The sequence below is a fragment of the Macaca mulatta genome, chromosome 5 (assembly GCF_049350105.2).
Source record: "Macaca mulatta isolate MMU2019108-1 chromosome 5, T2T-MMU8v2.0, whole genome shotgun sequence".
NCBI classification, from domain to species: Eukaryota; Metazoa; Chordata; class Mammalia; order Primates; family Cercopithecidae; genus Macaca; species Macaca mulatta.
The window spans coordinates 128,446,731-128,461,093 of record NC_133410.1 but is presented as its reverse complement, the minus strand read 5'-3'; the positions used below and the strand labels follow the sequence as shown (position 1 = coordinate 128,461,093).

Here is a 14,363-nt window from a genome sequence, read left to right as displayed (position 1 = left end):
TATATATATATATATATACACTCATGTGTCCAAGCCACGTTTCTAGCTCTTTCTAGATTTTAGTATCTTTCTCTTTAGACTACAGAATTTCCTTTCGCACTTCTTATAGTACATACAGTGCTGACAAATACTGTCAGTTTTAGTTTATATGAAAATGCCTTCATTTTTCCTATATTCTTGAAGGATATTTTCACTGGATAGATGAACCACTATCAGTTGATAGTAGTTTTCTTTCAATATTTTAAAAAAGAGTTTTCTCATTTTTTCCTTGTCTTCATTTTTCTCAGGAGAGGTCAGCCATCCTTTGTATCGTTTTCAACTTATATGTTTCACCCTACATATCATTTTCACACCATGTGTGTAAGCTTAAATTTTTCATCAATTTGGGAAATTTTTCTTTATAAATCTTTAAATATTTTTCAGCTTCATTATCTTTGGGACCCCAAATTGTGTGTGTGTGTGTGTGTTTGTGTGTGTGTATACACACGCACTTGATAGTATCCTAAAAGACACTGAAACTTTGTTAATGTTTTATGGTTTGTTTTCTTTTTCCTTTCAATCCTTCTGTTGATCAACTTTCTGTTGATCTGTCTTCAGGATCACTGACTCTTCAGCTGTTTTCAGTGGGCTGTTAAATGTATTAATGAACTTGGTGTTTTATACACTATACTTTTCAGTTCTAGAATTTTCATTTGACTATTTTAATAGTTTTTTCTTTCCTTGAAGAGATTCCCATCTCTGCAAATAAGTTACTACTATATTTTTCTTTAAATCCCTGCATTAATTTTTAATAGCTGCTTTAATGTCCTTATCTGTGAAGTCCAACATGTGAATCATCTTGGGGTCATTTTTTATTGACTACTTTTTCTATTTACTATGGGTTTCATTTTCCTGTTTCTTTACATATGTGGTGATTTTTGTATTGTCTGCTGATCATAGTCTGTTTCACTACATTTGGATTATATCCTCTTCCTTTAAAAAAGGGATGAGATTTGTTCGGGCAGGCAGTAAAATTACTGGCAGATTATTTTGATCCTGTCAGGCTTGGTCTTATTATTTGTTAGAGTGGATCTATTCTAGTTTTGAATTTAGTCTTAGGGAATACCCACAACTATATGGTATAGTTCTTACTCCTAAGGAGTGGTCTTTCCCTGTCTCAATGCCTGAGCTGCTGAATGAATTCTCTACTCTGGCTGGGCTGGAACTCCATTGTCTCCAAACACTTCACTAATTGATGTCACATTCAGTTTTTAGCCTTCAGCAGGTAATTTTTGCTAGTCCTTTAGGGTTTTTGCACTATACCTGCCCAAAGTGACTAGAAACTCAGTATCTTTTGGTCACCGCTTCCAAACCATCTTCCTTCCAACCCCCCAGCACAGCCCCTGTGCTTTACACTTTCCAACCACTTCAGAAGTTTGGAGCTCCATTCAGTTCTGTTTCAAAGTGTTGCCCTCATTGGGTAGCACCTGCCTTCTCTAAAGTAGGAAAATGCCCTCAGGCAGAAAGCCAGAATGTTGAACGGCAATGACGTATGTTGTCTTTCTCTTTGCTCTGCCCATGGCTTTGTTGTCTTGTATTTTGTCTAGTCTTATAGTTGTCTTCAGCAGGAAGGAATTCTGGTACCTGATACATTGTTATGGCAAGTGGACATCCAAGGCTTGTGTTCTTTCATACTGTCATGTTCTTATAAACAAATGGTGAAAGGAATAATCACAATGATTGTAGTGTTCCATTTTTTTCTTTGGTGTTTACTGGACCTAGAGGGGTTAGAACTCCTTTACGTATATTGTCTTTGCACTGAGTACATTATTATTAAAGGAAAACTCCTTGAGATGCCAGGAGTTTGGAACTTCACCTCAAATGAAATTTGAAGGATGTATTTATTCCCACCCACTTCACTGGAGAGTGAAATTCAGAACTGCTGTTGATTTTAAACTAACAGTAGACACAAAAATGATGTGAAAGTCCTACTAATTTTAATCTGTCAAACTCTACTGCTTTGATTAGGTAGTTGGGTTAAATCTGCTTTATAAATTGTCTCATAATTCAAATGTTTATTAACAAAGTAAAACTGAGGATGTATTTTTATTCATGTTTTACTTATTGGTTTGTAAAACAATTCACTATATGTCAATAATTTTTCACTTCTTTAATTCATCAACATCATTATCTTGTCTGCTTTCTTTAGACAATATCTAAAGATAAAATAAGAATTTTATTAGGAAGATTCAGCTAAGGATTTTCTTTGCATCTCAATTCATATAACTTTGAGCATGTTTGCAGAAAAAGCAAAAATGTAGTAGTGTTTATAATATAAAATATTTATGCTGATTTTTCACCATTTTATAGCTTTTCTTTTGAAATTATCTTTAAGCTAAGTTGGGCCCTCTCAGGAGAAAATTGGCCTCATTTCTGACCCCAATTGATGGAATCTAGTGTAATCACTTACTTCATTCACGGCTTTACTGTGACTAATTTATTTTTTATTTTTTAAAAAAGAAATGACCTTCAAAGCTCATCAGAAGATGAGCTTTTCCAGTGTAGATATTCCATATTCTCTGAAGGGAATTCCAACTGCGTAGTTTTTGGAGCAGTGATGCTATTATTAGATTGAGTATGTAACTCCCCAAGGCTATCGCTTTGAAGGGAACAGCACTCATTCAGATGTTTATGTCCTGGAATGCTTGTTTCCATTCCACTCTTACCTCATGTTAGTTGTAGCTATTGATTTCCTCTACTTCGGTTTTCCCTTTACTGACAAGATTTGCTTTAAACTATATGGTAAGGTAAAAATGATATCATTTGATAACCGTGGTATTATTTGTTAATGAATTCCTTCATTGATTTAACACATGCTTTTGATTAAGTTCCTGTGCTAGGAATACAGTAATGAACAAAAAAAAGAAAAAGAAAAAACCCTCATAGAGTTTACAGCCTAATTTTAGATCTTCCCAATCTAAAGTGTAATGGACAATTAAACTTAACCTTTATTTCTTTAATTCATACTTAGAAATTTAACACCTCAAAAATCCTTTATGATTATTGGATGTGTATAATGTGCCTTGTAAAAGGGGAAATTCAAAAGATTAAAGGATTGTTTACAATCTGACTCAATCAGATTGTGTGTGTATATATATATATGTATAATTTAAATTCTTATGAATACTTGAGATAGAAGTACTGAGGAACTGTAAAACAGCCCTTACAAGGGAAGTAAAGTCATTTATTGAAAAGGTTGTTCTGGAGGCACAATAGAATCAGGTTGTGAGATGATATTACAGAGGTGGAGAGATGCCACTTTTTCCTGAATTTAAGTACAGCTATCTAAAGTGGTTAATATTTTGAATTTTCTTTATTTCTGAACCTTTGTTCGAGTCTGTATTTTTTTCTCTTAAACACTAGCTGCTTATAAAAAAGCTCAGCAACTTAAATGTATCTTTGTCAAATATAATATGTACTTACATGATGATGCCTTTCACAACAATAAAATTGTTACTCGGAGTAACAAGGTAAGTCCAAGGTTAGATTTCTCTAATCTAATAAATCAGAAAAATCAAATCAATCTTTGAACAGGTCAGTCATTAAATTGAATTTCTTTTTCCATACTAGGATCCTCGGTTCAATGCAGAAGTTGACCAAATTACAGGCTACAAGACACAAAGCATTCTTTGTATGCCAATTAAGAATCATAGGGAAGAGGTAAGCCAATTTTCCATTTTATAAAAGGTCATTGGAAATATTTTTCTTTTTGAAAAATATTTTGTATTTACTTTGCATATACATGAAATAATGCTTTAGTGATAAATTATCTATAAAGTTCTTAAATGTTCTGCTTGATATTTTTTAATTTAGATTTTTAGTTACAGGGCCTAATTCTGATTATTACTTTACTATGGCCATTTACTTATAAATAAATTTTATGCATGTCATATTCTACCTCCTCTCTTCCTGAAGGCCTTATTCTATCTTAAGATATGTAATTATGGCTGTGATTAGAATCAATTCATTGCATATTATGTTTTAGGAGTATGAGTAATATTCATAAATGATCATCCAACTACAGTGGTCATTAACTGATTTCATTCAAATTGAGATTTTGAAAAAATGGAAATCATAGCTAACTCTAATTATGTAAATTTCAATTTGAAATTTTAACAGGCAAATGAAAATATGTTAGTTTATATTTCACCTAACTAGAAGATTTGGATTCTGTTATCACTGAGTTCCCTCTTCATTTTACACTTATTTGGAAAAAAAGAGTTAATAAATTATCAGTTAAACTGAATATTTCGATTGCGCATTCTCAATCCTGACTGTGTATTACAACCAACTGGAAAAGTCTAAAAGATTACCAATTGTATTAATTGGGGTTCTCCACAGAAACAGAATCAATAGGATATATGTAGACATATGAGGGGATTTATTTATGAAAATTAGCTTGTGCAATTATGGAGACCAAGAGGTCCCACAATCCGCCATCTTCAAGCTGGAGAACCAGGAAAGCCTTTGGTGTAATTCAGTCTGAGGCTGAAGATCTGAGAAACTGGGAGGTTTGCTGGTGTGAGTCCTAGAGTCCAAGGATCTGAGTATTTGAAGTTCTGTTGTCTCAGAGGAGGGAGAGGATGGATGTCCCAGCTTCCGAAGAGAGAGCAGAATATTCTCTTCCTCTGCCTTTTTGTTCTGTCTGGGCGCTCAATGGATTGGATGTTCCCCCCCTACATTGGTGAGGGAGAATCTTTTTCACTCAGTATACTGATGCAAATGCTAATCTCTTCTGGGAACACCCTCACAGACACACATGGAAATGTTTTACCAGTTATCTGGGTATAGCATTTAAAAATTCTAATGCCGAGGTTTCACCTTAAATCAGAATCTCAGGGATTGGGACCCAGGTATTAGTATTTGTTAAAGCTCCCAAATGACTGCAATGTATGGCCAAGGTTGAGAACCACTGTCAATCATATTAGAAGTATTTGATGCTTCTACTTGATTTATATTCAAATTCTGATGTTTATTCTCCCTCCTCCATCTAGTCTCTTACCAAACCCCATTGATTTTTTTCACTAGAATGTTTCTGATTTCAGTATTTTTTTGTTTTTATTTGTGCTACCTGCATGCACCATGATTCAGATTTTGAAGTAATTCAGATTTTGAAGTTCTTGTAAGGTGTTTCTATCCTTGCAGTCAATTTCCCTTTAGTCCATTCTACATATCACTGCCCTGGGAATTTGCCTAAAACACAACTTTCTAAATCAGTGTTAGGTGTTGTGCATAGGAATCACCTGGGGATTTTGTTAAAATGCAGATTCTGCACTCCAGTCTGGGCGACAAAGCGAGACTCTGTCTCAACAAAAAAAAAAAAAAAAAAAAAAAATGCAGATTCTGAATTCAGTAGGTCTGGGTAGAACCTGAGATTCTTTTTTAACAAGTACCAAGTTGATGATTACCTGGGTCTACTGATCACAATTTGATTAACAAGGCCCTAAGTCAGTTACTTTTCAGTAGTCATTCTCAGTGCCTTAGAGTTACCACATGGTTTCTTAAAAAGTGTAGTTCCAGCAGTAGTAACTAAAAATGCCTGCAGCAATGACATAATATGAGATTAATTAATTAGTTTAATTAACTCAGTATGTGAATGAATATATAAAATTGAAAAGGCCATACATGGACTGATGATTATAGTGTTACTAATGTGGTTGCCAGGTATATCAAATTTTTAAAAAGTTGTGTCCCATGCGTTATTTGGGACATCATTGTACTAATAAATTATTTGTTGTTTATCTGAACTCAAATCCAACTCAAATTTATTTGGCAGGCCTAGTTATAAACCACAGACTATGATTCTGTACACTTAGGAAGACAGTGTTCAGCTTTTAGTTATTAAGGGTACTTTAAAATCGTGAACCCCAAAACAGCTTTGTACTGGCAAACAGATTCAGCCTGAATTATGCCCTGATTAAGCTTCTCTTCTAGATAGTGTGAACAATTTCTCCAACAATCAGGATTGGGGGAACTGATGAGAATGCAACAGAATCACTAGGAAGAAGTGAATAGGATGGCCCCTTCTACAGAAAGTATTCTCAGGATATACATTCTTCCACATTATAACTGCTGGTGAGGATGATTTAAATTAAATAAAAAATAAAAAATAAAAACACAGCTATATTGAGATATAATTTACATACTGACATGGTTTGTCTGTGTCCCCACCCAAAATCTCACCTTGAATTACAATCCCCATAATCCCCACATATCAAGGGCGGGACCAGGTGGAAGTAATTGTATCATGTGGGCGTTTTCCCCCATGCTGTTCATGATAGTGAGTCTCATGAGATCTGATGGTTTTATAAGCTTCTGGCATTTCCCCTACTTGTACTCACACTATCCTGCCGCCCTGTGAAGGTGTCTGCTTCTCTTTTGCCTTCTGCCATGATTGTAAGTTTCCTGGGGCCTCCCCAGCAATGAAGAACTGTATGTCAATTAAACCTCTTTCCTTTATAAATTACCCAATCTCAGGTATTTCTTCATAGCAGTGTGAGAACAGACTAACACACATATAATACAATTTACTCAGCTTAAGTGTACAGTTTGATGAATTTGAGATATGTATATTCGATCATGTAACCACCACTGCAATCAAGACATAGAATGTTTCTGTCACCTCAGATGTTCCCCTGTACCCCTTTGCAGTTGATTTCCTCCTCCTCCCTTAACCCACAGCTCCTGACAAGCACTGATCTGCTTTTTGTCACTATTGTTTTGCTTTTCTAGAATGTCATTTAAATGGAATCGTACAGTATGTGGTCTTTTGTATCTAGCTTCTTTCACTTAGCCTAATTGGTGTGAGATTCAGCCCTACCGTTGAATGTATCAATAGTTTGTACCTTTTTATTGCTGAGTGATTTATTCCATGGTATGGATATACTACAATTTGTTTATGCATTCATCAGTTGATAAACATTTCAGTTATTTCCAGTTTATGTCTATTATTAAAAAAAAAAAAAGCTGCTGTCAGTGTTTGCATACAGACCTTTGTGTGGACTTACACTTTCACATCTTTTGGATAGGAGGGCAATTACTAAGTCATATGGTAGGTATTTGTTTAATTTGATAAGAAATTTCCAAACTCTTCCAAAATAGCTGTTCCATATTTCATTCTTATCAAGAGTGTATGAGAGTTCCCCTTACATCATATCCTTGGTAACACATAGTGTATCAGTCTTTTTAATTCTGGGCATTCTACTGAGAGATGACTTAAATTTTGTTACATGAATATATAACCCCACTCTTAGCCAAGGACCTGCTGCCTTCTTACAGATCTGATTGGAGTGGGTGCGGCCACAGATCCCCAAATAGCCCGAAGCTCTCCTTTATATTTCTGCTGGGTTCCTGAGCTTTCTTGTGTTTCTCTGTGTGCTTTCACATCCTCTCCTGCTGGTGGTGACTTAATATGAGGCTTGGACTCTTACACCAACCATTTCATGAGATTAAAAAATCTTCAGTAGCTTCACTGGGGACTAAATACAGGCTGAGTATCCCTAATTTGAAAATCCAAAATGCTCCAAAATGTGAAACTTTTTGAGTGCCAACATGACCCTCAAAAGAAATGCTCATTGAAGAATTTTGGATTTTTCTGTTGGGGTTGCTCAACTGATAATAATGCAAATATTCCCAAATCCAAAAATAATCTAAAATTTGAAACACTTCTAAGTCCCGAGCATTTCGGATAAGGGATGTTCAATCTGTAACTTTATTCAAGAGAGGGCTTCGAGAACACAGTTTTTGTGTGTGTGTGTTTTTTTTTGTTGTTTTTTTTTTTTTGAGACGGAGCCTCGCTCTGTCACCCCAGGCTGGAGTGCAGTGGTGCGATCTCCACTCACTGCAAGCTCCGCCTCCTGGGTTCACGCTATGCTATTCTCCTGCCTCAGCCTCCCAAGTTGCTGGGACTACAGGTGCCCGCCACCACGCCTGGCTAATTTCTTTTTGTATTTTTAATAGAGACGGGGTTTCACCGTGTTAGCCAAGATGGCTATGATCACCTGACCTTGTGACCCTCCTGCCTCGGCCTCCCAAAGTGTTGGGATTACAGGCATGAGCCACCATGCCCAGCCTTTTTCTTTCTTTCTTTCTTTTTTTTTTTTTTCTGAGACAAAGTCTCACTCTGTCACCAGGCTGGAATGCAGTGTCGCATGATCTCGGCCCAGTGCAACCTCCGCCTCCCGTGTTCAAGCAATTCTTCTGCCTCAGCCTCCTGAGTAGCTGGACTACAGGTGCGTGCCACCACGCCCAGCTAATTTTTGTATCTTTAGTACAGATGGGATTTCCCCATGTTAGCCAGGATGGTCTTGATCTCTTGACCTCGTGATCTGCCTGCCTCGGCCTCCCAAAGTGCTGGGATTACAGGTGTGAGCCACCGTGCCCAGCCCACAACACAGCTTTTTAAACATCTTGCTGACCCTCCTCATTCTCCTTCCTTCGCATCTTGCTCCCTTTCCTCCCAGGTTCACACTGCCAAGTTCAAAATTATTTCTCCTGAGAATTAACGTTTTCAGAGAAAAGAATGAAGAGAGACAGAATAGACACACTATCAAGTGTGGCTGTTATAGTATAAAAAGTAATTTGGCTGGCCAAAAAACAAACCCAGGCCACTAACAAGGTGCAATATTTGACTTCCAGAATTATCTTTAAATTTATATCTCTATAAACGAACTCAGAGTAGTGTTTGCTTTTGTGTGTACACATAACTACTCTTTCTCATGAAAATTTTAAACCAAAATGGAAAGTTTCAGGGAGGCTTTTGGGACTAATTATTAAGATTCCTTGCTCTGGACTTGAATCCCATCTTTACCACTTATTGCTGGCTGACAAACCAGGATGGTAGATCTTCTTCAGTTTCCTCATCTGCAAAATGAGGGCAATAAAAGGATCTGCCTTAAAGGGTTATTGGGAAGATTAAATGCATTCATGTGAGTGAAGGGTTTAACGTAGTTCCTGGCACACTGGAAGTGCATCAGCTACTATTCTTTAAAAGGAGATGTAGAACTAATAGAGCTTTTAAGAGAGACAAGCAATAAGAGCTGCATGAAGAGGTCATTAGCCACATAATAATCAGGTAACTGGGACCAAAGCCAATACTCAGCTAACTGGGATAGCCAACACAGCCCTGACATAGTCTGTTGATTACCCTCTAAGAAACTTTAAACTTAAGAGAAACGTGTTTTTCACTATTTTTCCTCATAAATGAGGCAAAATGAATTTGGTGTTTTTTCTTTTTCTAAGTCCGGCCTTATTGAGTAAGCCAATACCCATTCTGACTAATTACCAAGGAACCTAAAAAGAACGGTGATTATTGAATCATTAAATATTGATTGTTTATAAAATATCCTGGTACTTTTTAGTGACACTGGTTTTTAAAGACATTGGTACCAACTCTGGAAAGCCGTTTGAATGGAGTAGTTGACTATTGCATACTAAATTCTGAATTATAACATAGGCTAGAAAATGCAGGAAGATGTTTAAGATTCACTGAAATATCTATGCTCTTTATTTGCCTCTTGTAAAGTATTTCAACTAATTAAAAATGTTTGGGAGTTCTTTTCATTAATGTTATAAGCATAAGTGTTATAGATACAACAGTGCTTTTTTTTACAAGTAAGGACCATAGACATTACTAAACATCTGTGATGGTAATTTTGAAAAACATCTAGAGGTTAAGTTTTTGCAATCTTCCCCTCTTCCTACTCCCTTCAAGAGAATGGAGTTAATGGGCAAAGTGGAAAAAGAAACTGGAGAAGTGTGAGAAGGCTAAAATAATTTATTTTGGAAGGTCAAAGAGCTACTGGCTGGAGAAAATGAATAAAGACAGAAAGAAAAAAGTGATCAAGGGAGAGAAGAGAGCCAGTCCAGGGTATATATGAGGGAGTAGTTTGAGGAGTATGGGGTAGGACTTTGGAAGTGACTGCCTTGTATGTAGGAGACAGTGAACATGTGTGATATTTATTGAGCAAATCTTGTGAAAACTGTGCTAATGATCTGGCAAGTATTAGTTCATTTAATCTTCATGACAACCATAAGAGGTAACACATTATCTTATTCCTACCTAACAATAAAGGAAACTGAGATATGAAACATTTAGGGAACTTGCTCAAAGTCACATAACTAAAAACTGGCAAAGCTGAGATTCAAACCCAGGCATTCAGACTGTAGGGGTCATAATAGATAGAGAGAAGAGCATTTCTTAAAAGTCTGCTATGGATGATGGCTGCACTCTGCTTGCCTCCTGATTGGTGTTTTCTTGAGACTCTGCACTAAGCACTTAAATTATTGTTGATTTTGTTGGAGTGAAAGGTACACCGATGTGTTTAATGTGGCTGCATGCAGAAGCAGGACTTGAGGTGGCAACAAGGAGATCTGGCTGTATTCTGCCGGCCCTTCAATGTTAGTGTTTAAACCGCTCTGCAGACAGACTTTTTCAGATGAAAAATGAGATAACAGAGAATAAGAGAAAGATCATAGTCACGTCCTCAATATTGCCTTAAGAGGAATCTATAAGAAAATTTTTACCAGGGGAAAAAGAGTTAAAGGAGCATGTTTCATACTAATCTGAGCCAATCTGCTCCAGAGAAGAACCATGACTACAAATGAAAAAAAAAAAAAAAAAAAATTACAGGTAAAAATTACAGGTATGTGAATTTTTAGGGCTGCTATTAAATTTCTTTCAATGTTAATTCTGGATTTTTCCGACCTGAGCACTTAGACCAGTTTTTATCTTTGTCATTTGTATGAATTATTCCTATAACCAGACAGAATTCTTTTTTTGTTTAGTAAAGAATTACAGAGAAGCTCAGATCTTTCCCCCTAGCTCAGATGACCTATTTGTGAAATACTGCCTTCCCCTGAAGTATTGCTTGTTATGACATAGTGAAGATGAGTGTTCTTTTTTTTATTTATAGGGGCTGCACTGGTATAATCGACCCTAAATATTAACTCTTACTCAGAGCCCTATTTGTCACTCAGGGCCTACTGATTTTTTTTTTTTTTTTCTGTAGATTATTTGGGGAGGAGAGGATAAAGAGTAGAAAGCAGGACATTATGAAATAATGCAAGCTCTGAAAATTTCTTATTGATCTGAACTAGAGATTTTATCCAATAATATCTTTCAGGCTAGGCTGAACCACCATTGTTGAATGTCAACTCCAGTTATTAAGTAGAAATTCAATTGGAAATCAGAGCTCTTTCCTCCTTCTCTATTTTTATCTTATTATCTTGATTTTATTTTATCATATTTGGTGATATACTTGCAATTCTTTGTTGCAAAAATGACAGTTAAAATCAAGGATTTAGGATAATTCATTACAATGTGGTAAAGGAACATTTTAGCTAATATCTTAGCATTTTAGCTTATATCTTCCTTTTAAAAACTAAAATGATTCAGAAAGTATCAGCTAATTTTTATGAGATTTATACTTTGGCAAATCCAAGTGATCAACACCTACCGAAACTCACAAATTGAAGCGTTAATGAAATCAGATATGTAATTCCAACTACAAAACACAAAAGTAAATGTTTTCTAGAATTTAAGTTTTATGATTGTGTCTGCTCATTTAAAAATATTTTCATTTATTTCTCCTAAATTATCTTGTTTTGACAAGTAACTATTGAATCACTGCACTTTGTAGATTTTTTTTTTTTTTTTTTTAGTGAGGCAAAGAAGATACTTACTTTTAAATTTTTTTTCAATTTGGAGAGGTAGACTGGGCACGGTGGCTCACGCCTGTAATCCAAGCACTTTGGGAGGCTAAGGGGGGTGGATCACTCGAGGCCAGGAGTTCAAGATCAGCCTGGCCAACATGGTGAAAACCCGTCTCTACTAAAAATACAAAAATTAGCTGGGTGTGTGGCGTGCGCCTGTAATCCCAGCTGCTCGGGAGGCTCACACAGGAGAGTCGCTTGAACCTGACTGGGAGACGGAGGCTGCAGTGAGCTGAGATTGTGCCAGTGCACTCCAGCCTGGGTAACAGAGTGAGTGAGACTCCATCTCAAAAAAAAGAAAAAGTTGGAGAGGTAGCTCTTGTACACCAAAAATTAAATATCTATATAAGGTGACAAGACAAATGTTAAATGAGTCCAATATTCAACACACAAGTTCGAAGGAAAGACTGAACTCGGGGAGCTAGAGAAATCTCTGGGGAGAAATGAAAGTGTCCTGCTGTATTTATCTCACAGCCTCAAGGGAGGAACCACATAAATGCTCCTGATGACAGAAGCTTGATCTCCGTGGAGGGTGGATCCTTGTCTGTGATCTCTCACACTCACAGTACTGACTGCAGCTTTCTTAAATTTGACAGTGTAAACTTGGAGGAAATAAATGTTACAGTTTTATTCATAATCCTTCAATTTTAGTCAAAATAGATGAAAATGTAACTATAAAAATAAGCAGAGTTTAATAGCAGACTATCAGTCAATCTAGATCTATTTTAGTCTTAAAGAATTGGCTAGTTACATGTTTTCAAAAACGTACAAATTGGCCAAGCGTGGTGGCTCACGCCTGTAATCCCAGCACTTTGGGAAGTTGAGGCGGGCGTATTGCCTGAGGTCAGGAGTTTGAGCCAACATGGTGAAACCCAGTGTCTACTAAAAATACAAAAAAATTAGCCAGGTGTGGTGGCGTGCACCTGTAATCCCAGCTACTCAGGAGGCTGAGTCAGGTGAATTGCTTCAACCAGGGAGGTGGAGGTTGCAGTGCACCCAGATCTCGCCACTGCACTCCAGCCTTAAAAAAAAAAAAAAAAAAAAGAAAAGTTACAAATTGTTCACTGCATTTTTTCCCCACAGTATTCTTTCTTGTAGCTTTGTTTTAGAAACAAAAGTGCTTCTCAAAGTTTCTGTTTGTTCTGGACTTGAGGTTGTGATAGTGACGATCCTTTCTTTTTCCTTCTGCACACTGCCCTTTAAATAACAAAGTATATATTATGAAGATATTAACTGCTTTCCTAAAAGAAGAATGTTTCTTAAGAGCAGCGGATGAAAAACATAGTGCTAATGTGTGAAATCCTCAAGTCTACACTACTGATCAAGAAGAAAAAGAAAGAGTGAATAAAAACTTGAAACTGAAGATTAAATTAATGTGGTAGGCTTTGTGTACCCAAGTGGTATCCTATTTTTAATGCTCAGAAAATTTGGTTCATACTGAATGCTATATTTTATTCAATAGGAAACTTATCTTCATTGGTAATTTCAAGATAACCATTCCAGCACTTTTTGGAATACATGACATTTTTAATTTAATAGATGATTTATAAATTTAATTTTGAGAAGTTTTACATAGTCCCTGAATAATGGATATTAGGGGTCTGGAACCAGATAAGCATAAAACATTTCTTTGTATAATATCTAACCCAACATCATATAATTGGACCCTGGGGTGGATTTTGACTATAAAATAATTTTCATGTTTTCATGCATTCTTGAAGAGTTAAAGTGATTGTTAATGAAATTGCTGCTCTCAATAGATATGTACAAACATCTATACTCATCCATTAATGTCTAAGATTACATAAAGTGCTTTATCAACTGTTAAGTACCTTGTATTCCTTCTTATTAAATGCTTATTTAAAAATCTCCATTTGCTTGTCTTCTGCCATAGAATGGAAATTAATAGTCTATGCTAAATCTCTACTTGCTTTTGATCATAGAATGGAAATTAATAGTCTAGGCTGAATTGAAATCAAAGAGCAAGAGATGAGGATCTTACAAAAATTTTTAAATTTGTTTCCATCAGTTTATACTAGTGAAATGGAGTGAAATGACCTGGATTTAGAATTCTAGATCTATTTGATTATTACAAATTATTTGATAATCTTGAGTACTATGCAGTATTGGTTATCTCTTGCAACATAACAAATTACACTAAGTGATTCTGCATGAACATTTATTATCTCACAGTTTTTGTAGTTCAGGAATTCTGGAGTGGCTTATAAAGCTTGGTTCCTTCTGGCTCAGGTATCTCACGCAGTCAGGATGTGGGCAGGGGCTACATGACTTATGCTTGATCATCTATTTTCAAGAAGTTCTTGGGAGAAATGCTTCGTTCCTCACCATGGACTCTTCATAAGTTGCTCAGTGTCCTTACATCATGGCAGCTGACTTCTGCAGAGTGAGCAATTCGAGAAAAAATTGAGCAAGGAGGAAGCAGTAGTGCTCTATATGACCTCGTCTCCGAAGTTGTCCATCACCAAGACTTTTCTGGCATTCTGTTCTTTAGCAGTGGGACTTTAAGTTCTACACCTGACTCAAGAGGAAGGGAATTAGGCTCCAGCTCTTGAAAAGAGTAGTATCAGAGAATTTGTGGAGGCACTTTAACC

At 36.2% G+C, this 14,363-nt stretch overlaps 1 protein-coding gene across 3 annotated transcripts in view; it reads left to right on the top strand.

Moving 5' to 3' along the window:
* The window catches only part of PDE5A (phosphodiesterase 5A), a 129,752-nt gene that overhangs the window by 28,845 nt on the left and 86,544 nt on the right, over positions 1–14,363 (top strand). For all 3 annotated transcript variants that reach the window (XM_001099652.5, XM_001099444.5, XM_001099553.5), the window contains exon 3: positions 3,610–3,699. In XM_001099652.5, the coding sequence (XP_001099652.2) occupies positions 3,610–3,699 (90 nt within the window). The remainder of the gene's footprint in view (positions 1–3,609; positions 3,700–14,363) is intronic.